The 25074-nt window shown below is 42.8% G+C and overlaps 1 protein-coding gene across 3 annotated transcripts in view; it reads left to right on the top strand.

Annotated features, from left to right (window-relative positions):
- LOC147024706 (neuronal PAS domain-containing protein 2-like) overlaps window positions 1–25074 on the top strand; it is a 189973-nt gene that overhangs the window by 65659 nt on the left and 99240 nt on the right. For all 3 annotated transcript variants that reach the window (XM_085884878.1, XM_085884877.1, XM_085884880.1), the window contains exons 2-8: window positions 15790–15846; window positions 16063–16211; window positions 17813–17904; window positions 18150–18239; window positions 21889–22009; window positions 22124–22237; window positions 22528–22646. In XM_085884878.1, the coding sequence (XP_085741004.1) occupies window positions 15790–15846; window positions 16063–16211; window positions 17813–17904; window positions 18150–18239; window positions 21889–22009; window positions 22124–22237; window positions 22528–22646 (742 nt within the window). The remainder of the gene's footprint in view (window positions 1–15789; window positions 15847–16062; window positions 16212–17812; window positions 17905–18149; window positions 18240–21888; window positions 22010–22123; window positions 22238–22527; window positions 22647–25074) is intronic.

Below are 25074 nucleotides of genomic sequence, written 5' to 3'. Positions count from 1 at the left end.
TTCAAGTGTTACTCACGACGAAGGACCCCCAAAAATCTAATCGATGTTGAATATAAACTGTTCGTGAGGTTTGTCAGCATGCATGTATGCACCTCCCTAAAAAAAAACAGAATTACGTAATTTTTGAACGGCCCAGTCATGTTGTGGTTAAACATCCGTGACCGTGTGACGAATCAGCCCATTCTGATACAACCGTGGCAGAAGCTGACATGGATGAGAGGTGTGCAGTTAATCTTTTAAGAGTGCTTTGAATGCGTGTTTCCCAATCGGCCCATTGCTGGATTTTGTCGCAGGTTGTGACCACAGTGTGGTCATTCTTGTTAATACCTTGGGGGTGCTGTGCAGCTACCCTGTTTGCCCTGCCTTTAATTCAGCCCTTGCTGTTGATGCTCCATGTTTGGAGAGGTTCTGAGCAGAAAGGGTTGAAACCTCGATGGAGCCCAGTTGATTATCCAGGTGGTCAGAAAAACCTCCAGATACAAATTTAATAGTTGACTAGTCACAGGAATACTTGCTTCCTTTAGGCCTCCGACTATTGAGAGGTTTTGTAATAACTTAGCATGAAGTATATAGGTTGTTGTGGAATGAGTATCATTTATAATGTACTCAAAATGTTTGCATTAAAAATATCTGATTCTTCAATAAATGATTATAATTGTTGTGAGGAACACCTTTATATGAAACAAGCTCAAATGAGCTAAGATCCTCGTCCTCTTTATGATGACGTTATAAAAACAAATATGACGTCATTGTGTTGTATCAGATTTGCGATTAAATTATCTGTGCTAATGCCCGGCTTGATTCCCGCAAACAAAATTCAAACAGCTTGCCTAGTTTCGGAGATAATGGTACAGGCGATTTCCATTAGCGGTGATATTATGACGTCAACTTTTTTTTCTAGGAAGAATTTCCAAAATCGGAGGTGGTTACTGCCTGCGCGTGGGCTTTCTGCATATACATGGCAAGTTTCACGAATATCCGATCAAAACTCTGGGTTGTGAAACAAAAAATGTCAAAAAATAGGAATGACCTTATAAAAATTGATATGACGTCATAGTGATGTATCATATGTGTGGTAATTCATCTCTGCTAATGCCCTGTTCGATTCCCGCAAACAGAATTCAAAAAGCTTGCCGAGTTTCGGAGATAATTTTTTAGGCGATTTCCATTCGCGGAGATATTTTGACGTCATAACTTTTTTTTCTAGGAGGAATTTTCAAAGTCGGAGATGGTTATTGTCTGCGCGGGCTATTTTTACATATATATGCCAAGTTTCAGGAAGTTTCGATGAAAACTGTAGGCTGTGAAACAAAAAGGTCCACAAGAAGAGAATGAAGAACAACAACGTGAGTAAGACTTGGAGATCCTCCACGAGGATTTAAAAATATATATATACTGCATGGGATGTGCATAAATCTCTGTCCATCTGGCTGAGTGTCTGATTTGGAGGTTTGATTACCAGCCCAAAACATTCTTAAATATTTTCATTATGAGAGTGTGAATCAGGAAGCTAACGTATGCCAATTTCATTGAACTGGTTCTTTTTATTTGATAAGGTGGAGTTTTTCATGGCTATAGTAACTTAGGTGATATGGAATATATTTGGTATAACAGCAAACCTCCATATTATGCATGTAATGGGGGCATTCACTGTCCAATTTCAAATTTTTGTGGTTATTGTGAGATCTGCTTCAAAGGCTAAGTTTACCGCAACGGCTCTGTCTTGTCTAACTGTTGTTGGTTGTTGCCTGTGCTGTTAATTTTATTGTGAATCTGTTCCCATGTCTTCCTATACACACACGACATGGCCAAAAGTATGTGGACACCCGTTCTAGTTAGTGGATTTGGCTATTTCAGGCACACCCATTGCTGATAGGTGTATAAAATCAAGCACACAGCCATGCAATCTCCAAAGACAAACATTGGCAGTAGAATGGGCCGTACTGAAGAGCTCAGTAACTTTCAACGTGGCACCGTCATAGGACCGTCAACGTGGCACTTTCCAACAAGTCAGTTCATCAAATTTCTGCCCTGCTCGAGCTACTCCAGTCAACTCTAAGTGCTGCTATTGTGAAGTTGAAATGTCCAGGAGCAACAACAGCTCGGCCGCGAAGTGGTAGGCCACACAAGCTCACAGAACGGGCCTGCCAAGTACAGAAGCTCGTAGCACGGAAAAATCATCTGTCGTCAGTTGCAACACTCACTACTGAATTCCAAGCTGCCTCTGGAAGCAACGTCAGCACAAATGCCGTTCGTTCATCAAGAGCTTCATGAAATGGGTTTCCATGGCCGAGCAGCTGCACACAGGCCTAAGATCACCATGTGCAACGCCAAGTGTCGGTTGGAGTGGCGTAAAGCTCACTGCTATTGGACTCTGGAGCAGTGGAAACGCGTTCTCTGGAGTGATGAATGACGCTTCACCATCTGGCAGTCTGAGGGATGAATCTGGGTTTGGTGGATGCCAAGAGAATGCTACCTGCCCGAATGCATAGTGCCAATTGTAAAGTTTGGTGGAGGAGGAATAATGGTTTGGGGCTGTTTTTCATGGTTCGGGCTCGGCCCCTTCATTCCGGTGAAGGGACATATTAATGATACAGCATACAATGCCATTCTAGATTATTCTGTGCTTCCAACTTTGGGCAACAGTTTGGGGACGTCCTTTCCTGTTTCAGCATGACAATGCTCCCATGCACAAAGCGAGGTCCATACAGAAATGGTTTGTCGAGATCGGTGTGGAAGAACTTGACTGGCCTGCACAGAGCCCTGACCTCAACCCCATCGAACACCTGTGGGATGACTTGGAACGCCGACTGCGAGCCAAACCGAATTGCCCAACAACAGTGCTCGACCTCACTAATGCTCTTGTGGCTGAATGGAAGCAAATCCTCACAGCAATGTTCCAACATCTACTGGAAAACCTTCTCAGAAGAGTGGAGGCTGTTATAGCAGCAAAGGGGGGGGGGGGGGACCAACTCCATATTAATGCCCATGATTTTGGAATTAGATGTTGGACGTGCAGGTGTCTACATACTTTTGGCCATGAAGTGGTATTTTCTTGGTCCTATTGTATCAACAAATGGAATATTTTTCTCTCCTCTTCCATATGGAGGGTGGAGTTTCCAAAGGCGATGTCTGGGGCTGAGTCTTATTTCTCATGGACACAAAAGTGCTCTCTGTTGCTCTGGAAAACCTCTCTTCCATATTCTGCTCATTACTGCCGCTCCAGAAAAGTCATCAAATGAACCCACCTTTGTCTTTTCATGGTCCGCCACTGAAAAACCATGATTATTTTGAACTTCTACATTTCACCATCGAAGCCATGACCTTTCACCAACCACATAGCAAAGCTGGCTTCCAAAGCCAGCTGCAGACTGGGCATCCTCTGTTGATCCAAGTCTTTCCTTTGATAATCAGAGCTACTCACAGTATGCAAGGCCATTGTCCGTAGCTCAATGGAGGACTGCGTTTTCTGTAGCTCAATAGAGCACTGCCTTTAATGGGTGGGTGCTCCAGCATCACATCTGTCTTTCCTGGATTCTGTGAAATCTGAAATTCTCAACATTATTTGGGCTCCACATGCATGACGAGATTCAAATGCAAGGTCTGTTGCATTCACTTTGCAAGCAGGTCAGTGGTCTCTCTGTTATTTACTGTCTCTTCTCCAATATTGCTCCATCTGCTCTATCAGTCCTCCAACCCTCGCCATCAATTCCAGAAAGTACACATACTTATAATAACCACCTTTGAGTTTGGTCAGGTGTCAGGTCAGGTCAGATTAGATCTTTGACTTGCTACAGGTATCATGTAAACCTGAACTAACTTGTTCCATGGTCAGGTTGTTGGTGATTAAACTGTCTCCCCCACCAAGTTTATTGGTGAGGAGGGTGTATGATATGGACACCCAGCAGTATGAAGAACAAAACCTGTCAAGGGGCGGAGGAGCTCCTTGTGAGCCAATGGCTATCTATATCTCGTGCCGAATTGTACCTGAGGATGTCCTCCTGCAGTTGGGTTACTTTTCCGAAGGAGGTTGTTGGCGGGATTTGCACTCCGGCCACTGTAAAACCCTTCGTCCCACAAAACATTCCAAAAGCATTTTTAAAAATCTGAAAACCCACTCCGTGGGAGTACCTCATGTGTTGCTGCCGTTTACAGGACAGCTCGCCGGATGACGGGATTGGGGAAAAGCCGTTAGGACCCCCAACATATGTTGATAGGAGGGAAACCACGGAGTAAGCTTCCCGGGTCAGATTGCGGTAGTGTGTGTCGGGGTGGTGCTGAGGTGTCATCCACCAGATGGCGGTCTCCTTGGGTTAACCTGAGGCGGTCCCTTCGGGTGGGTGCCTGGGATTTCCTATCCCTAATAAAGGATGACTACCTGTCTCTGCTATCATTTGAGCTCCAGTATTTGGACTTTGGTATTGTAGCACTCTCTGAGGTTCGGAGACCAGATTGTGGTGAGATCATGGTGAGTGGTTGCACCTACTATTGGACTGATCGCTCAGATGGTTACCATGCCCAAGGAGTTGCTGTCGCTGCGTCAAATAAGCTGACTTCAATGATAATTGAAGGAACACCATTCAACAAGCGTATTATGAGACGAAGGATTCATCACTCCTTGGGTATCGTTTTCATTGTCTCTGTATATGCTCTGACTGAGGCGAGTGATCTCACCATGAACGACGCATTCTATGCCGCGCTCAATTCTGTGGTTGATCAGTGCCCCAGGTGAGATCCTCTTATTGTCTTGGGGAATTTCAATGCATTGACTGGAACTGATAGGGATGGCTATGAGACATGTGTTAGTCCCCATGAGCATGGAACTATAAACAAGAATCATGGACTTTGCAAGAAGTCATGGACTTTGGGTGGCTGGTTTATGATTTCAGCGCCTAGAGGCTCATTGCTGGACTTGGTATTCCAACGCTGGCAGTGTGGCAAAGGAGATTGACCAACTGTTCATTGATGGTTGCTGGAGGATTATGCAGAACTGCTGGGTCGACCGGATTGTTCAGTTCCTCAATACTGACCACAGGCTTATTTTAGCAACTCTGAAGTTGCAGCTTAAATCAAGGAGAATGGTACCATCCCAGCTTAGGCTAGATGTTGGCAAGCTCAAGGATGAGAGGGTAGCCGAGGAGTTTGCGAGCAGGCTGAGTGGAACTTTGGGGGGTCTGGGTGCTTTTGGGGATCCTGAAGAGTTGTGGAGTGCCTTCAAGACCACCATCGTTGATGTTGCTGGTGTATGAACTCACCATCGGGAAAAGAAAATGATTGACTCTCAAGGGACACTGGATACCATTTCGCTCTGTCGCTCTGCCAGGCTGAATGGCAGATTTGAGCTGTTCAGGGAGCTGAGGCGTAAAACTGTACGTACACGAAGGGTGGACAAGGAGGCCTATGTGCAAGAAATCTGTGAGGGTGATTCAGCTGTGGTCTTCATCAGCTGTGGTAAAGTGATTCTCATCCTGCTCCAGGGGAATTCGTGCATTGTGTTAATCCAAGCCCATCCCTTGGTGTACTGTATTTGGAGCAGAGAGTGGTAGGCTCTTGACAGAGGAGTCTGAAGTGAAGGCCAGCTTGGCCATTTAATTTGTGTGGCTGTACCAGGGTGATCCATCAGCTGTTGGATGTTGGGTGTCAGGGGTGTTACAATCCCTACTGCTGACCCTCAAAGCAACTGTGGTCCACCTTCGTTTGTGGAAACACAGGCTGCGGTGAATCAGTTGAAATGGGGTAAAGTTCCAGGGATCTGTGGCATCCATGCTGAACTTCTCAGGCTGGTGGAAATGCTGCACTCATGTCATTGCATGCAGTTCTGTGCTCTGCTTGTAACACAGGCATCATCCCAACTGACTGGAAGAGAGACCTTGTCGTCCCTCTCTGGAAAGGGAAGGGTGATCGCCAAGACTGCAACAACTACCTTGGGGTGATGCTGCTCTCAGTGCCGGGCAAGCTCTTTCCTCGGATAATTCTTGATGGGGTTCATCACCATCTGTGTGAGCACCAGCATTCAGAGCAGTCAGGCTTTACGCCAAAGAGGTCAAAGATTTGACCGCATCCTTGCTCTTCGGGTCCTCACCAAATGCAGATCGTTTCGGCAGGGGCTGCTTGCAGCCTATGTTGATCTCTGTAAAGTGTTTGATTCAGGCAATCGGGATACCCTGTGAAGGATTCTTGGTCTACGTGGGGTGCCACCAAAACTGATCAATCTGATGTCTGAACTAAACTCTGTAACTGAGAGTGCTGTGAGATGTGGTGATACCATCTCTGACTTATTTCCAGTTATTACTGTAGTTCGTCAGGGGTGTGTACTGGCCCCCAACACTTTTTAGCACTTGTATGGATTGGATTCAAGGGAGCATGTCGGAGAGATCAAGCTGCGGTGCTTCGTTTGGGAATGTCAAGATCTCTGACCTTGATTTCAAATATGATGCAGTCATCTTTGCGGAGACTGTAGACATCCTTTTGGGGGCCCTTGGTGTGCTGAATGAGGAGTCTGAGCCACTGGGATTATGGGTGTCCTTGGTCAAAACTAAGATCCAGGCTTTCAATGACATCTTGAATGCTGCTGTCCTGTCTGTGTCTGTTTGTGGTGAGGATGTTGAGGTCATGGAGAGATTCACTTACCTTGGTAGTGATATTCATGTCTCTGCTGTCTGTGAGCCAGAGGTCAACAGACGTCTGGGTCGGCACGGGGAGTCATGGATTCACTGGATCATAGGGGGTGGCACTGCCGGTACCTGTGCAAGAGGACGAAAGTCCAAATCTTCAGGTCCTTGGTGCTTCCAGTCTCTCTATGGATGTGAGACTTGGACTCTGACCAGGGATCTGAGACGGAAACTTAATTTATTTTGTGCCATGTCTCTTCGGAGAATCCTTGGCTATCGCAGGTTGGACTTTGTGTCAAACAAGCGGTTGCTGAGAGGCACTCAAATGAGATTTGTTACCTGCATAGTCCGTGAGCGTCAGCTGTGGCTGTATGGACATGTGGCTTGTTTTCCTGATGCTGATTCTGCTCACCAGATTATCTCGGCGAAGGAGCCTCGTGAGTGGAGGAGATCAATGGGTCTACCACGTGCCTCGTGGTTGCAGCAGGTTGATCAGCATCTCAAGGACGTGGGGATGGGCCAGGCATCTGCCCGGGGGATGGCCAGATGGAGGCTCTTAAAGTACCGACGGAAAGTGGACGCAGCGACGTGCTGCTCCGGCGCATGCTTCCATACCTGACCTGACCTGACCTTGTTAAATTTCCCAAATCCAGGGCCCTAACTGCACACATCATCTACTTTGCGGCTCCCTTTTCTTTCTTTTTTTTTCCTCTTTTTGACAACTGATAGCACTTTTTGTATCGAGGTTTGAGGTGAGATTCTTCACTATTCCTTGCACAGATGTTATTTGTTTTCTATTTGTTGTTGTTATTTATTTATCCGAGTTATTTGTTTATCTTCAAATTTTGCTTTTGTTGTTGTCAAGTCTAGAATTGGTGTTACATCACATCTTACTTTAATTTAATATGTCCCTGAACTTGTTGATTCAAATTTTTTTTTTTTAAACAAGTTATGGCTTCTATGGAAGAGGGAGGGAGGTCCAGATGGTGAGAAGTAAATGTACTTATTGGTCAAGTTTGGGAAAGGAAGGGAGTGAAACGGGGGAGGGAGATGAGGAATGTGAATCAACTTGATTTTTTTGAGAAGCTGTGGTGATGTAAGTGCAGCATTGATTATCTGACATTTAATGAGCTCATTGGCGAGAGCCTGGTGTGGCTCAGTGGTTAAGGTGGTGGCTTGGGATCCTTGGGGTCCTGAGTTTGAGCCCCACTGGCCGCTGAGTTAGCATCAGCGGGGTTGACTCAGCCTGTCATCCTTCCGAAGGTCTGCAAAATGAGTACCAGTTTTCTGGTAATTATCCCTGCAGGGTCGAAGGCGACTAAAGGGTTGGCGTCAGGAAGGGCATCCGGCCGTAAAAACATTGCCACAAGAAAGGGTACCATGATTGGAGCCCGCAAAAAGCTAACCCCTGCTCAGGGATAAAGGCTTTCAAATGGTGTGATGATGATGAGCTGATTGGCTGACTTGGAGGTATTTTGCTATATAATGTCTGAGGGCCTCCTTTGGTTGAGGAAGGTCACAGACCCATTTCATGTGGGCATTGGTGCAGGCAGATATATCCACGTTCATTTTGATCATGGTGTTTTTGGTTCTGTTTTTACTTTGTATTTTATATCACTCTCTGACCACAGACACGTTGAATATGTAGCTCTTTCTATAACCACCCAACAAACTCACAGCTGTAATTGTTGTCAAATGTGCTTCCACCAAGTATTAACTCAGGGGGGTGGACACTTATCCAACCAAGATATTATAGTTTTGTAATTTTACTTAATTTTCTGAGATTTGTAGAATTTGTTTTTCACTTGGAAGTTGTGGGTTACGATGTGTAAATAAAGTAAGAAAAAGTCTGATTTAATTCCATGCTATAAGGCAACAAAATATGAAATTTTTGAAAGTGGATGTAGACATTTCTGAAGGCACTGTCTAGATATCACATCTGTCACCTGTTAGGGAATAACCCTAACATACATAATAATCCTATGTATAGCAAATAATTGTAGGGAATAACCAATCATCTCTCACCTAACCAGATGGCTGGGTTTAAAAATAAATCGACTCCTCTCATGCTCTTCGAGCTGAAGAAAGCTGCATAAAGCAACCATGAAAAGCTACACAAGGTAAGCACTTTCCTGTTTCAAACTCAACCTGAGTTCATCCACAAGCAGTACAAACTCTCTCGATTCTCAGAGAGGTCCTCGACCACCCAGTCGGCCAGAGACCCAGCTGACTGCGCGGTGATCCACCACCACCATAACTCGGCATGTCTTCCAGCTGTCTGGAAGGACACATCAAACCCTCTAGTAAGGCCAATTATCACACTAGATTGCTGATTCCATTGTTCATGAGCCAAATCTTAGTATCACCTTGCAAATATCAGTCTTTTCACCTTATTCTGTGGTCTCTTAGCTGCAACTCTGCCATGGAGACCTGCTGCAATCAGCCTTCTGCCTACAGTGCTAGATGACATGTTAAGATTCAAGCCTGCTCTCATTTCATATTTCAGCTGCTGACTTGATTTTCTTCTGTTGCGTAAGCTGAGCAAATTAAAGTACTTGTCTTCCCTTGGGGAGGTTCTTCTGGGTCTTCCTGCCCATTTCTTGTCTTGTACTGTCCCATTTTCTTTCAGGCTTTGCAAAGAGTACCTCACTATTGAAGGACATCTGCAGATTTTCTGCTATGTTCTTCATTGTGTGTCCTTCTTCTCACAGAGTTTGAATCTTTACAAATTGTTCTGCTGAAAGTTGATTCCTTCGTGCCATTTTGAACCCACTCATCGAGTTTCAAGCAAGTGAACAAGCTGATGAAAACTAATGTCACATATACACTAAATTGCAATTATTTTGTTTTCTTGTAATTCGCAATAATGCAACTGGTGTTGATTACTTCAAATAATTTATTATTATTTACTGTACAAAAATCCACAAACTGTTTCTTGCATATTTTCTTTGAGGTAAATGGATGTTCCATCCATCCATCCATCCATCCATCCATCCATCCATTGGGAGCATACTCTGGACAGAGCATCAGTGCTGCCAAAACAGTCTCTTGGGCTATTGCGCACAATACTGGACTGGTACTCATTTTGTGGACCTTGGAAGGATGACAGGCTGAGTCAACCACACCTCGTATTTATTAAACATTCAAGCAGAATTTTAACTCAGGACCTTAGGAACCCAAGTCCACCACACTCACTATTAAGCCAACACCAGGAATACAGAATGGATGTTACGAGCGCATAATAATTTAATATGCATAGCAAAAGTAAAACTGTCAATTTCCTGATATATTTTATGTATTTGAAGTAAACTATGATATTAAATTGACTTTCACAGAAATGTGAATTATTATGTACCAATACAATATTGCACACTTCTAACTTCCCACAAATGTGTAATGGGGAATAGCACCAACAAAAGTGAAAATAACCCAAACTTTTGCACAGTATATATACCAATGTGGCATGCTTGCAAATTGCAAGCAGAATTTGGGGTCCATCCTCCATGCATACATCAAAATAGGAACGCACGTGAAACTCACCTGGATCAGAAGCAACAGTCACTCAGACCCCCGTAGACCCTGATGTTTTTTTTAATGCCATGAATAAATTTTGGTACATCATGGGTGATGAAGGTTGTGATCAAGTTTCATCGAAATTGGGTCTGTAGTTTCAGAGAAGAGAGCAAATACCTTTTTTGGGGGGGGGACGATAACCCCCCTCCCCCAATGGACCCCCTTAATGAGCGCAGATTTCAATGCGGTCAATAAACCTTTGTAAGGCATCAGATATGAAGCTTGTGGCTAAGAATCATCAAAATAATGTGTCTGGTTCCAGCAATAATGACTGAAGTGGTTCTGGACTGACTGACTCACTCACTCACTCACCAACGGACACTACTCGATCACATGAGCTCACCAGATGAAAGTCCAGGTGAGCTAATAATTATACATAAACATAATTATTTTCTTCTACAGCTCTTAATGGGATCCTCTCATCTCTTCCTGTCAAGGCTGGAGTTCCCAAAAGCAGTGTCTTGGGCCCAATCTTGATACTAATCCTGATCAATGATCTTCCTCATTCCCTGTAAGATCCTGCCCATCTCTGTAAGATCCTGTCCTTCCAGACAGCTTACAGTCGTTTTGGTAAAAAGGTCACACTTTTCAAGAACCGACTGTAACTAAAACATTAAACGAGGACCTACAGTATATCAATTGGTGCCATCGCAATATTCTGGGAAGCATAAATTCAATTTGTAAAAGACCACAAAACCAGATTTTCAGACGTATGGCCTTGTATCTGCACTCATTTTGCTAGGACAAATAGATATTTCTTTATTTCCGGGTTAATTACCAGCTTTGTTGATCGCGAATACAGGGAAATTATGCATTGACGAAAACATGCTCTGAATGTTTGTCGTAACCAGGATCTTTGACAAAGAGGTTTGACTGTGTGTGTACACATGCATTGCTTTAAAATGTACATTGTAACACTTGTTTGTCATTGTATACCGTCTGTAAACACCAAATGTTTCCCACCTAAAATTCACTGTATATCGTCCGTAAACGACACTGTACATTGTGTGACCCGCCATAAGCAGAGCAAGGCTGCACCGACATACTTTTATTGACAGATATTTTTTACTTATGGACATTTTCCGATGGTTTTGAATTTTTTCCTGAGATATTGGCTTTGAGTTATATGAGTATGCAAAATTTCAGCTTTCTCACCCACCTAGAAAATACTAAACATTTATATCAGTGAATAGGTACATCCTACATAGGATAATTTTTGGGATAGGATAATTACAGATGTTGGGATCGGCAGAGAGTGCCCCGGAAGCAGTGGGGGGAAAAGAAGAGTGGCACTTGTTAATGTTGAAGAATTGCGTTGTTCAGCCAGTGGGTTGCCCAGATAGCTCAGATGGCAGAGCACTGGTATGGTTTGCCAGAGGATCTGGTTTTATTCCTGATCTGGGTCTGTAATTTTTCCACATATATTTATGATGTTGGTTCTATCCTGTTCATTTCTAATTATATTACTATGCCTCCTGTGGTGTTTAATAGCGGACATGGATGTGTCCCCCCACAGGGGAAGACCCTCTCGTGAGTAGGCCCTCGCTGCTCCTGTGATTGGCAGCGAGTGCACCGGAAGCAGTGGGGAAAAGAGAGTGGCACTTGTATATGTGAAAGAATTGTGTTGCTCAGCCAGTTGCTCAGAACTGTGTTGCTCAGCCAGTATATATGTGTATATATATGTATATATATATATATATATATATATATATATATATATATATATATATATATATATATATATATATATATATATATATATATTCTTCTTCCTCCTTCGACTGCTCCCGTTAGGGGTCGCCACAGCGGATTATCCGTATGATCCGCATAGTGATTTTGGCACACGTTTTACGCCGGATGCCCTTCCTGACGCAACCCTGGTCGCTTCTTACGACACAGGGATATGGTACACCTATTTTAACCGGGGTATACACTGGCCCAGTATACTGGTACTCATTTCGCCGACCTCGGAAGGATGACAGGCTGAGTCAACCCCCTGGTGTATTAATTCAGTGGCCCAACGGGGCTTGAACTCAGGACCTCTTGGATCCCAAGCCGCTGCCCTAACCACTGCGCCAACACCAGGTATGTATGTATGTATATGTATATATATATATATATATATATATATATATATATATATATATATATATATATATATATATATATATATATATATATATATATATATATATATATATATATATATATATATATATATATATATATATATATATATATATATATATTTATTTTATAATATTGTTGTGGGTTTCCGCCGCGTTAGGCGTGCGGATGGCCGCTTCAGCCCAATCGCGGTCGCGCGCCCACCGAAGGCGACAATCTAGTCGTGACTTTCCGGACCAACCCCGAAATCCAGCCACGGATGCCTTAACTCATCATAAACCAGGCAATACTCTGTCCACACGCTACAGGGTCGATCGCCGAATTGTCGATTTACCTAATTATTCGCACGAACAGAAATACCGAGAGTTTATACCTCGACGGGACTTGTACGAAAACGAGCCGCTTGCGTGCTCGTTCCATATGCGAAGCCGTGCGGTTTGATATCGCCAAGTCCCGTCGGATCAGATTTACTTTTATCGGCTTTAAAAGCCAGTTAATTCCCGATACGTGCCGTGGCAGTCAATGCAGGGAAAATGACACAAACGAGAAGGTTGACATTCAAACAATGGGGCATTTATTTCCAGTAGGCATGTAGTCAATGAATGGGGATAGGGGACAAGACACGAGCAAAGCCTACAGCCGATGCCTATTCAATCATGTACACAATCATGCACTTATTAATTTCTCCTGAGGAAGACAAGGTGCCACAGACTTTCATCCAAAACCAAGGAAAAGAATAGGGCTTACCAGCCTTTATTTCAAACTCGGAGGCTTGGTTGACCGAGGTGCTCCAAGAGGCCGGGCAGGTTACCTGGCCGCTCCTGGTGGCGACTCGATGGTCTTCGGATCGGCGACCCTTGGTGTCTCTGTTCGGTCTGGTGCGTCGCGAACGCGCCAGTCGCTTGGGCGGCTTGACGAGCAGCTTGAACGGCTGCCTGAACGGCCTTGGTGGCCCGGCTTCGTCGCGGCCCCTTTCTGGCGAGCCTGGCCGGTGATGCTTCGGAGGAGTGAACGGGTCTCTTGCTCTTTCAGAGTTGATGCTCCTTTAGACCCCGTTCACTCCTCAGCATCGCCTGACCGTATCACGGCCGTCTGCCCGGACCCCCACGCTCCAATGCTACCGCTAGCTCTGACGAATCCAAGCTCCACCGGTGAACGACCCGTGAACAACAACGAACAACCACCTCCGCTCGCCAGTTTTACCACCAACTGCTTCTGTCGGCGTCCCATTGCGCCTTTTTATAGCCCCGAGGGGAGAAGCTGCTGTAGGCTTCGCCACCCGAAATCGGTGCCTTCCCCCTTTCACCTTTGAACCTTCACCCCAGGCTGGCTCCACCCCTTTCACCTCTGATTGGCCAGTTCCCTTCAAGGCAGAGGTTGTTTTGATCCACTTATGCAAATCAGCCGTCTTCAAGGCTGACTTGCACACGGCCGTTCCGATTGGCCAGCTTTTTCCACGGCAAAGCCCGTTTTGATCCACTTATGCAAATCGGCCGTTTGGACGGCTGATTGCACAGAGGCTGGAATGTGGTTCTTCCTGTCGCGCCGCGAGTTCGTATCACGGCATTTTGCCTCTGTCGCTCAGGCGGGCGTGATGGTGTCGCGATGTTGATGGCACTGTGGTGGGGATGGCGTGGTTGTAGAGTTGTTAAGGAGATGTTGTTTGTTTAAAATAAATGATAGAAAAGAATAACGGCTAACTCAGATTCACAGCCCAGCACACGAATAAATCCCTTTACACATCGGTGGGGATTCCTAACCTGAAACACTTACTTATTGAAATAACTGATCTCTGGGGAACCTGAATGGTGTTCTGTGAATTTCCACCACTGTAACTATATATATATATATATATATATATATATATATATATATATATATATATATATATATATATATATATATATATATATATATATAATTTTTCTAACCAGTGTGGTCATCAGAGCAGTTCATTGGATTTTAATTCATCCTCATCATCATTTGAAAAGTTGAGTGTGCTTGTGTAAATAATTTTTATTTCATTTTTTACTTTTATGGTATGGTTGGTTAAGCACTTTTAATAAACTGCAATAGCATTCCTTCAATAAACATTGGAAACGGTCCCTGGTGTTTATTTTTTATTTTTATTTTTTTAACGTTTGTTAACCTTTTTTTATGAAACTGTAATCTTGTGCATTCATGGTCGAAAAGATTTTAAACATAAATTTTTGTCCCCAATGAATCAGGAACTGGCTTGCAACATATTCACCCTTTTTTCCATTGAAACAATGCGTGACATTTGCAGTGTCGAAATTCGTGGCATTTTCCAGGAACATATCCTCCATGAATGTCAGGATATAACAGTGCAGTATAACCATCATTTTACATGCTTTTAATAGATGATGAAATAAGGCGTGCCTTATTGAGTTGATAAAATGCTGTGGCGAAATAGCTTTCCAAAAAACCTACATTCCGTTTGCAATAAAAATTTAATTCCATGTCTCTGAGCCTCTTCTTCTGACTGTTCTAAGTTGGTGGGTCCAAACAACCCTTTCCCAGCTGAGTGTCTCCATCCCCCTTCCTCGTCAGCATCTCTGGGAAGTGTATTTTCCACTCGGGCAACGCAACGATGCAGGCAATAGAATGATTGATTCTTTTGATCTTTTTTTTATATATAAAATACACAGAAACCCCTGTATTGCAATGATTTTCCAACTGTAACACAACACTGTCCACCGTCTGTAAATGTTAAATGTTTCTGACTTCCTAACTCTGCAAATTGTCTGTAAATGACAAAAATAACCCCCCCAAAAACCACAGAGCTGCAAAGCCATAGAGGTATCCACTGCTCAATGCAGTGTCAGCTGCTCCATTGCTACTCACAGTTCCAGTCACCTTACACCAGCTTTAGAAACTTTTTTTTTGCCTATTATATATGTATGTATATTAATTTCCTTCCAAAAGGGGAAGGGGGAGGAGGTTTGGTTTGCATTTTAATGCTAAAATAGGGCTTTTCAAGCCAGTGCAAGTTGACTGATACAGTAGTTAGCAGTGTAACAGTTGACCCTGATTCTAGCAGTTTGCAGTTCTGCATCTTTCACAGACTACAGTTAAACTAGAAGTTGCATTTTAACTTTAATATATCACTGCCCTGGAACAGTTTAACATTTTGTTAACTGTCATGGATGCCTAAACAGTGGCTGTATGGATGTATGGCAAGCATTCCCTGTTTGTCAGGGACCTTACGGCAAGTGATTTTTGTTGGCATATGGGTTCATGGTTACCATTGCAATGATACATGTATATCTTTGAAGGCAATAACATCAATCTATCTTGAGCAACTCCGAGATATTGAGCCTCAGCCTCATGGTTAGAATAGATGATTCCCAACGCTTGATACATATAATGATTGCAGTGGCACTTGGTTTATCTTATTCTGCATTGAAGAATGCACACAGTGATTATGTAATCTGTTTCTGATGTGTATATGTAACAGAGAGGAAAGTGTGGGGGATGGACTGATGGAGGAAGAGGAAAGGGACAGAGCCAAACGGTAAAGCACACATTCGCAATCTCCCCTTATCTGTCTCCAATGTCATCTTTTAAGATACGATGATAACACTGTTTATGTACTGTAAAGTACCAATATTACATTTGTTGACAGACATCGGAATGTATTTTTGTTTTTGTTTACATAATCGAGGTTTGTGGAGGGACAACATTAAGCGAGATAATTGAGTTAAAACGTGTTTGCTTCACTGACTCTCAGTGCATCCCGTAACAAGTCTGAGAAGAAGCGAAGGGATCAATTCAATGTACTCATTAAGGAACTCTGCTCTATGCTTCCTGGTTCTTCACGTAAGCTTGACAAGTCTGCAGTGCTACAGCACACCATTGACATCCTGCAGATGCACAAAGGTGAGGAGGCCTGTTTCATTATCACTTTGCTTCTCACATTACTCTTCCTTTCAGTTTTATTATCGCTATCCATCATCTGTTCTCTTTCATGCCACAGTGTTCTCGTCTATCTTTCAAAATTTCTTTTTTTTAAATAATACCACTCTCCTTTTGCCTTTAGGTCCTCCTTGTCTTGTTTATTTTTTTTCCATCTCCTTTCTAATATTTAGTGGCCTTTCAATTTTGATGGTTTTATTTTTCTCACCGTGTTATCCATTCACTTTATGCCATTTACCTTTGTATAATTATCTCCCACAGACTTCCAGGTAATTTTTTATTCTTTTATTTATTTATTTAGGCGACCAGGGTTGCGTCAGGAAGGGCATCAGGCGTAAAACATGTGCCAAATCACTATGCGGATCACACGGATGATCCGCTGTGGCGACCCCTAATGGGAGCAGCCGAAAGAAGAAGAAGAAGATTTATTTATTTATTTATTTTTCCTTCTCTTCTTTGATATTAAATTTCTTTGCATTCTCTCTCTCTCTCGTTAGTAAGAATAATACACTAGGAGTCAGTATGAGTTTGTTCTGCAGATCGCATCTTTTCAGAGAAATCTGACCAATCCACTGATGCAGTGCCTCCTATCGGCTCGGGCAGGAATTTGGAATTATGGCCAGGGTGCCTGCAATAACTCACCGATTCTTTGTCAAAAGACACTTTGGATTCTTTAACCTTCACCACCTAGCAACCAGACATGTCCCAAGTGTACATTGTGATACAATGCCCTCCCTATGATGTAAACAATGATACAACAATTTATAGTTGGGTCAGGAATCAAAACCAGGTCAGACAGTTCAAAGTGCGCTTCTGCACCATCCTGTCAGGAATATCCAAATAATTATTCGGATTACAAAGCAGCTCAGAAGAATTCGGGAAGTTCTACTATTTTATCCAATCAAATGTGGTCTTTTTCACACCTTTTTATTGCCAAAATTGATTCGGGTTGTTTTTTTCAAAGAAGCAAATGAACAGGATGGGTGGTGTTATAATTCATATTATGAAAGGCTTGCACTGCTCATTATGTCCTGACAAGATTGTATTGAGGAAGCATTTCTACCTTTGAACCACTTAGTCTTGGTTCTATTCTCGGACCAACTATAAACTTTGTGATTGGTGTTTCGCAGCAGGACTTTGCGTCATAAAGAATGCTGTTCCTCGGATGGATGTTAAGCTGGGTGTCTCATTTCCTACCATTAGCTGGTGAACCTTAAAGATCACACAGTATCTTTTACAAACAATAGGCGAGTTATCACTCGTGCCCTGGCCAAATACAAACTTTCTTGTTAAACTGTAGGTAACAAGTGGTCAAGTCTTATTGTATATCCCTCAAAACCAGGTCACATTAATTTCTATCTGAAGTGTGAGCTGCATCTCAAACAATATACACAAATTTACACATCCAGGTGTTCACATGCCACGTGTGAACAGCCATCCTTGGCTATGAAGAGCAAATAAGCAACAACTTGAACTCTTGGCTTATAACTGCATCGTCGGACAGAACATCATGTGATTTATTTAAAGGAAAATAGTCAAAGGCAATTGTGTTTTCTTACTTGCAGAACTTTCAGCACAGACTGAGACAAACGAAGAGCAGCAGGATTGGCGCCCGGCTTTTCTGAGCAGTCGAGAGTTCAGCCAGCTGATGCTGGAGGTACAATGCAACATATACGATACTTGTAACCTATTTCTCCTGCACTAAAGTTTCTTTTTGCCATGTTTCTCCTTGGGTATTTCTTCTTGCAGTTGTTCGTGTCACTGGCTTTTTCACGATACTTAGAAAGATATTCTGCTCAAAGATATATCTTTGATTAAGGATCCACGAATTGTGCATTTCAAAGAATATTGTGAAATATGTAGTTTAATTGACATTTATAGCTAACAGGGTGTGTTTTGCAGGCCTTGGATGGCTTTCTCATGGCCCTCACTACTGATGGGAACATTATTTATGTATCTGAGAGTGTCACGCCTTTGCTGCAACAGCTGCCGGTAAGGAAGGGAACTCCGCTGATGTGTTTTGCTGTGACTTATCTGGAATGTAATGAAATCCTAAATGAACTTCCGGCCGATCTATCAACAACTCTATACTACAAAAGGAGCCATGCATGCATGCATGCCTGCATCTGGGTTCCACCCATTGGTTGGACATTTCACCTGACTCCACCCACATTTTCTTTACTATGGCTGCCATTTTGGTGCTTATTGTTATGCAAACTCAAAGACATCTTCAAAGCTGTCAAATTCACAATTGCTATGCCCCCTCCTATAAGTTTTCCCTTCAGTGTAAAACATCCAAAAGCTTGTGAAGATAGACCTCAGCGATTGAGGCAGCATTCTGTTGCTTACACACTACCCAAATAACTGACTATTTTCTCTTCAAATTGTGAGTTGGACAGGTGAGCATGACGGGTTTCTGTGAAGTCATTGATCACATGATGGGGGAGTGGAAGGCGTTAAATATTCCACTGTTCCAACATGTGAATTCCCGTTTGCTTTAATGAGCACAAGGGTGGTGAGAAGGGGTGGGGGGAGGGCAAAGATCGGATAGAGTTGGGGGGGGGAGAACTTTCAGTGGGGGAGGGGGTTGAGAAGTTGTCAGAATTGCATGCGTAAGTCACTGTTTGGGGGGGGGGGGGATGATGCAATCACCCTTCAAGTAATTGCTAGTAAGTCTAAACTTGTGAGAGCTCCAAAACAAGGCTTTCTTTTCTTTGAGGAACAATATGTAAATTACAGGTCAAAGTTTTGGAAGCAAACAAATTTGTAGGAAAAATTAAAAAAGTTGAAATGAAAATGTACACTCTTCATGTTAAGATTTTGAGTTTTTATACTCAATAATGAAGTCATGAGAGGTACGTCTGTGTTGGGGTACATGGTCAGGAGGGAAGAGGTGGATATCATAAGACCAGTAACTTGATCATGGATGTGGTTTGCAAGAAGGCAAAGGGTAGACCAAAATTGAGGTGGGAGTGGTGGAGAATGAAATGAGAGAAATGGGGGTGCAAAGTAAGGGTGCTCAGGATAGAGGGGTGTGAATAAGAAAAACTTGTGAGACTGACCTTAAATAAGTTAAATTTAATGGGGTCCATGAAAGTAATAGTTAAGAGCAGGCATGGCTCACAAATTCACTTGGCTGTGCCTGGATGGGTTTGAGGGTAGAGGAGTAGCAGATGAAATGCAAATCCTATCCAGGTTCCTCCTGATGACTTGATCTTTGTTTTTTGCTTGTTTGGGTTCCCCCTGATGACTCCAATGTAGGACTACCTATTTGGTCTTCCATTTGATTTGAATTGAATTAATTTTAATCCCATTCTGAATTCAGTTGAAAAATTATTGAAGCCATCAAGGGTCAGGGTCAGGTGTCCAATCTAAGCGGAGTTGCATCAAAACGGACGTCTTGGTACCCGGTCATCACTGCCAGCAGTTAATTATGTTTCTTATTAATTACGTAACACACCTGTACACAAACACCACACAAAATACGCCCAAAACAAGTCCTGATGAGGGTGTGCAATCTCTGATTGTTCTTTTATTTCATTTAATATTTCTCTTAAATCCAATATGGCTGCCAAACCATGTGACCTATCAATTATTCCTTAAACTTGTACACCCATGCCTTGGGGAACATTTGTGTGACGTTTCCCCTCGATCTGTTCAGCCGTTCTGGAGAAGAAGTAAAAAAAAAAAAAAGGTTTGAGGGTATATCCAATATGGCTGCCAAACCATGCAACCTATGACATCACATGTGTGAACTTTTTCTTCCTCATGGATAGGCGGTCATACGTGTGAAGTTTCACCTCGATCTGTTCAGCCATTTCAGAGAAGATTTTTTTAAGGTTAAAAAAAAAAATGTGGCTGCCGAATCGCATGACCGATGACATCATCAAAAAAAATTATGTACCATTTTATCCCTAGATGACCCTCAAAAAGTTCATACCCGTAGGATGTAGCATTCTACTTATGCAATGTTGATGTCATAATGAAGGTGGACCTATGACGTCATAAAAAATCACTCATTCCCCATGAGGAGTACTTGCTATGTGCCAAGTTTCAATTTTTTCCTTGGTGCAGTTTCACAGACAGAGGTCCAAAGTTTTTTGGTTTTTCCTACATAGCTGTTGCACCACATGACCTATGATGCCATAATTATCATTTAAACATTCTACATTCATAGTTGCCCCAATGGTGAAAATTTCGTCTCAATCCGACAAGCGGTTGCGGAGAAAAACACAAAAGTTAAGCGCGGCAAACAAACAAACAAACAAACGGATTCAAATGCAATACCCTCTCCTTCGGCGAGGGTAATTAAAAACCTAACTAAAAGCCCTACACAACGTATCTTGTCCCATATCCCCACTAGACATGATGAAAGGGCGAACTCTCTCTATTGGGTGCAGCCTGTGGCTGCTGGTTGCATCATCGGTTGGGACGCGGCTATGCCGCTGATGCAGTGTCCCCCTTACCAGTACACTGGTACTCATTTTGCCGACCTCGGAAGGATGACGGGCTGAGTCAACCTCCTGGTGTATATTAATTCAGCGGCCAACGAGGCTTGAACTCAGGACCCTAGGATCCCAAGCTGCCACCCTAACCACTAAGCCAACACCAGGCTTAAAGGGTGAACTAAATGAATACGAATGAAATAACTATTTCAAGACCACTATATGGTTGGTGCCATTGCCTTGGGGGAGTGCCGGTTTCGCAGAACTGCAACAATATGCAGCATGTAGCTGCTTGGCTACATCATTTTTATCTGGGGGCACTGCTGTGCCACTGAAGCAATGACACCTGTTACCAATCAGCTGGTACTCATTTTGCTGACCTCGAAATGATGACAGGCTCTGTCAACCCACCTGGTGTTAATTCAATGACATGACAGGGGCTTGACCTCAAAACCTTAAAATGTTAAGCCAGCCCCCTTAACCATTAAGCCAACACCAGGCTTGTTTGCTTAATCACCAATGTTGCTTCATCACAACATTGTCGGGTTAATGATGGATAAAGGCCTGTGAAAGCGTAGATAGGGCAAGACCAGATTTGACATTTTACAGTACTATAAGGTGACCAGTCCTTTGAGAACACAAGAGAATCACTCCCTGCATTTAGCCTTGTGATAATACAGTAAGTATGATCAGAGCCTTAGATTTTGCGTACTTCTTCCAGGGATGCATGAAAAGATGCAGCTTCACCATCCCTTGGAGGAGAGCCATCATAACAATGCAGATAAACATCATAGTGCACAATTTGGAACTGATGACTTCCAAGGAACGACTTATTTGTGAGAATATTTCCAAGGTGACAGCCATTGTTGAAGAACAGCTTTAGTTGTGGGAATACATTCGAAAATAGATTCCAAAATGGATTCCAAGGCAAATTGATCCAAGTCATGTGCTGCATACGGAGGAAGAAGAAGAAGAAGAAGAAGAAGAGGAAGAAGGAGGAGGAGAATAAAAAGAAGAGAAGATTTGCCTCGTCACCTCGCTTCAGGCAAAGAGGATTGTAGTGAATTGTACCATAATTTATAAATGATGAAGGCTGCATCTCTTTAGCCCCACCACTTCCCTCTGCCAGCCTTCTCCCTTAAACCCTGTCCTCCCCCTTATTTCCACACAGTTGACTGCTGTGCTGATATGTGCAGGCAGACCTGGTTGATCAAAATTTGCTGAACTTCCTCCCTGATCAAGAACATGCAGCCATTTACAAACTGCTATCATCACACACATTACCAGCCAGTCAAGATGTGCCTGATTACCTCAATGGTGAGAGCCTGGGTAATTATTTTTTCTACTCTAAGGAACACAGCCACAAATGTTAAAGCCATTTTGGAAGTTTGACCCTTAACTAACCTGTTCTCAAATATCTCTACTTCTCAGAGGAAAACCACTTGGCGTTTTCATGTCATCTGCTCCGTGGCTCTCTAAACCCCAAAGAACCCCCGACGTACGAGTTTGTGAAGTTCGTTGGACACTTTAGAACATATGACGATGGTAAAACAAACTCATAACTTTGGGCTATAATGGGTTGCAGAAAAGTTGCAGAAAAGCTAAATACAGAGATAAGTCAGGTGGTAACAAAAATTATGAATTTTTTTTTTTTAAACTGTCAATGGATCAAACGTATTGCATAATCCACCATTACATTTTGTATGTAATACTCAGTGATTTATGTTGGTGGTTATTCTCTTGAGTGGATATGGGGGAGGGTAAGACACCATCTTGAAAGGTTTTTTTTTTTCTTTCTGATGGGAGATTATTGATATACCATGACCTCCTTGCAGCATCAGGAGGATCCTGTAATGGCTTTGATAGCACCCTGCCACGGGCATTCATTGCATCTGGAAATCAGCGCCTGTGCTTTATGGCAGCTGTACGTCTCACGACACCTCAGCTCGTTAAGGTAGGTGTGTGTGTAGGTGATTTGAACAATTTGGTAATGTTATGTGTTGATAATGTATGAATTGAAGCATTGGTAGTAGTAACATCCTAACTTTAACCAAAATCGAATCGGCTTGTTCTCGTCACCTACCCAACTCAACACCAATTTTTGGCATAATCTATCCACAACTTTTTGAAATATCAAGCGAAATGTATATCGTTTTTGGCCGTATCTCTCTAGTGAAGAATCACTTGAAAATTTCTAAAATTCTCCAATCCAGATCCGGATCTTCACCAAAATCTAATCAATTTGTCCTTGTCACACACCCAACCTGTCCACCAAGTTCCATCCGAATCCGTCCTTAACTTTTTGAGATACTAGTGGGCCTGTTGGTCCGATGGACCAAATTTTCATTGGTCTTCGCAGCTTTGTTGCATACCCGCCTGCTGTACTGCTTGAGCATGAGCTTGCCTTTCACCAAGCCCAGAGGTGCTCGGGGCCAGCATGGGCATTATATGTTTTGTTATTATTATTGCCATATGATACTAATTTTCTTATCATTGTTGTAAATATTATTAGTGTTAATTAATATTTGTTTGCAATGTTATCATTGTTTTTGTTATATATTTTATAATCAGAATGAATGCCATGCCTTGGTAGGAGGACGTATTAAGCTGCCTTATATACCTTAACATGACGTATGTTTAAAACATGGGAATTCTCATGGTCTTTTTTGTGGTATGGTCAAGTTGTGGGTCAAAAGGGTCTTTTTTGGTCCTTGGAGACTTTTGAGTTCTCGGGGACATTTTAAGACTTTTGGGTCCTTGGGGACTTTTGGGTCTTTGGGATCCTGGGGGTCTTCCTGGTCTTCAGGATCTTGGGGATCATAGTGGTCTTTGGGATCTTGGGGGTCATTGGGGTCTTTTAGGTTCTCCTGGTCTTCAGGATCTTGGGGGGTCTTTTTGGTCTTCTGGATCTTGGGGGTCTTTGTGGTTTTCTGGGTCTTCTGGATGTTGGGGATATTTTGGGTCTTGAGGCCTTTGGGGTATTTAGGGTCTTAAAGGGTCTTCAAAGTATGAAGTGTTCTCAGCAGTCGAAACGGTCAAAAGGTACATTACAATAATGTGTAATTAATGAATAGACTACGTAGTTAATGGACAAAAAGTATGCCACCACACACACACACACACACACACACACACACACACACACACACACACACACACACACACACACACACACACACACACACACACACACACACACACACACACACACACACACACACACACACACACACACACACACACACACACACACACACACACACTCTCACTCCATTTATAGTAGATCCTGCTCAAAGACAGACAGGGGTGAAAACAATCTTCGGCCACCTTTGGTGGTGGACGAAATAATTTGTTTGGGGCGATATATTTTGCATGTAATATTGTCTATTTTTTTTTTACATATAAGCTCACATATAAGTTGCATATTTTACATATAAGTTTCTGTAAGACACAGTATCTGGGTTAGTTGCAGTTGCCTGGAATTGACAGAGCTGTGAAGTTTGATCTAAACCACAATTGTGGACCAAAGGGTTTAGGAGCGAGAAGCACACACAGGAGAAAACAGGTGGAGGTGAGCCGGGCCAACACCGGTGGAGGGAGTTGCATTTGAGCTGGCCTTCACTGCTGGTCTGAACAGATTTCTCGAAACCCAGTTTGTATTTGCTCCTTCCACCCCCCCCCCCCCCCGTGTACTCGTACTCACCCGTTATCTCCCCTCCCTTACTTTTATCTCCTCTGAAATATTATCGTCCCCTCCATTACTTTCCCATTAATGACCCCCCCCCAACCCCACTTTTTTTTTTTTAAACTAAACTCCCACCTTTTCTTCCTTTTAATTTACCACCTACTCCACCACTTTCTTGTGTGTACTTAAAAAAAAACAAAAAACTAGCTTCTTCAGTCAACTCTTACCTTTTGGAATTAATTTGGCCAATTGGAAGAAAATATGATAATTTCATACAGTGGTAATTACAGTGGCCTGCAAAAGTTTACACTGCCCTCCAAAGTTATCACCGCCTTTCAAAGTTTTCACCTTTTGATACCACCTCTGCTTATGTCATGATGCTTTCAAATCAAACTAAATATATAATGTCTTCACAAACAAAGTGATAAAACTCAAAAAATGCAGATAAAATGTGAATAAGCTAGAGTAATAGGAAAATCAGATGATTCTCAGTTGCATAGGTATTCAACCGCTGTGCCAAATTAACCCAAAATCACTTCAGGAGCAAATTATTTGTTTGAAAGGTTACAAAATAAGTGTAACAGGTTTCACCTGCATGTAATCAGTGGTTCAACTTCAAAGTTAAGCTCCCCCACTTATCGAAGGCATTTGAAGGTGCAACTTACTTGGTCAACCAACGAGGCAAACATGAAGATTA

The sequence above is a fragment of the Eptatretus burgeri genome, chromosome 6 (assembly GCF_056783735.1).
Source record: "Eptatretus burgeri isolate ZD-2024b chromosome 6, Ebu_testis_v1, whole genome shotgun sequence".
NCBI lineage: Eukaryota > Metazoa > Chordata > Myxini > Myxiniformes > Myxinidae > Eptatretus > Eptatretus burgeri.
The sequence above is the reverse complement of the archived record's forward strand: the minus strand, read 5'-3'. Positions and strand labels throughout refer to the sequence as shown.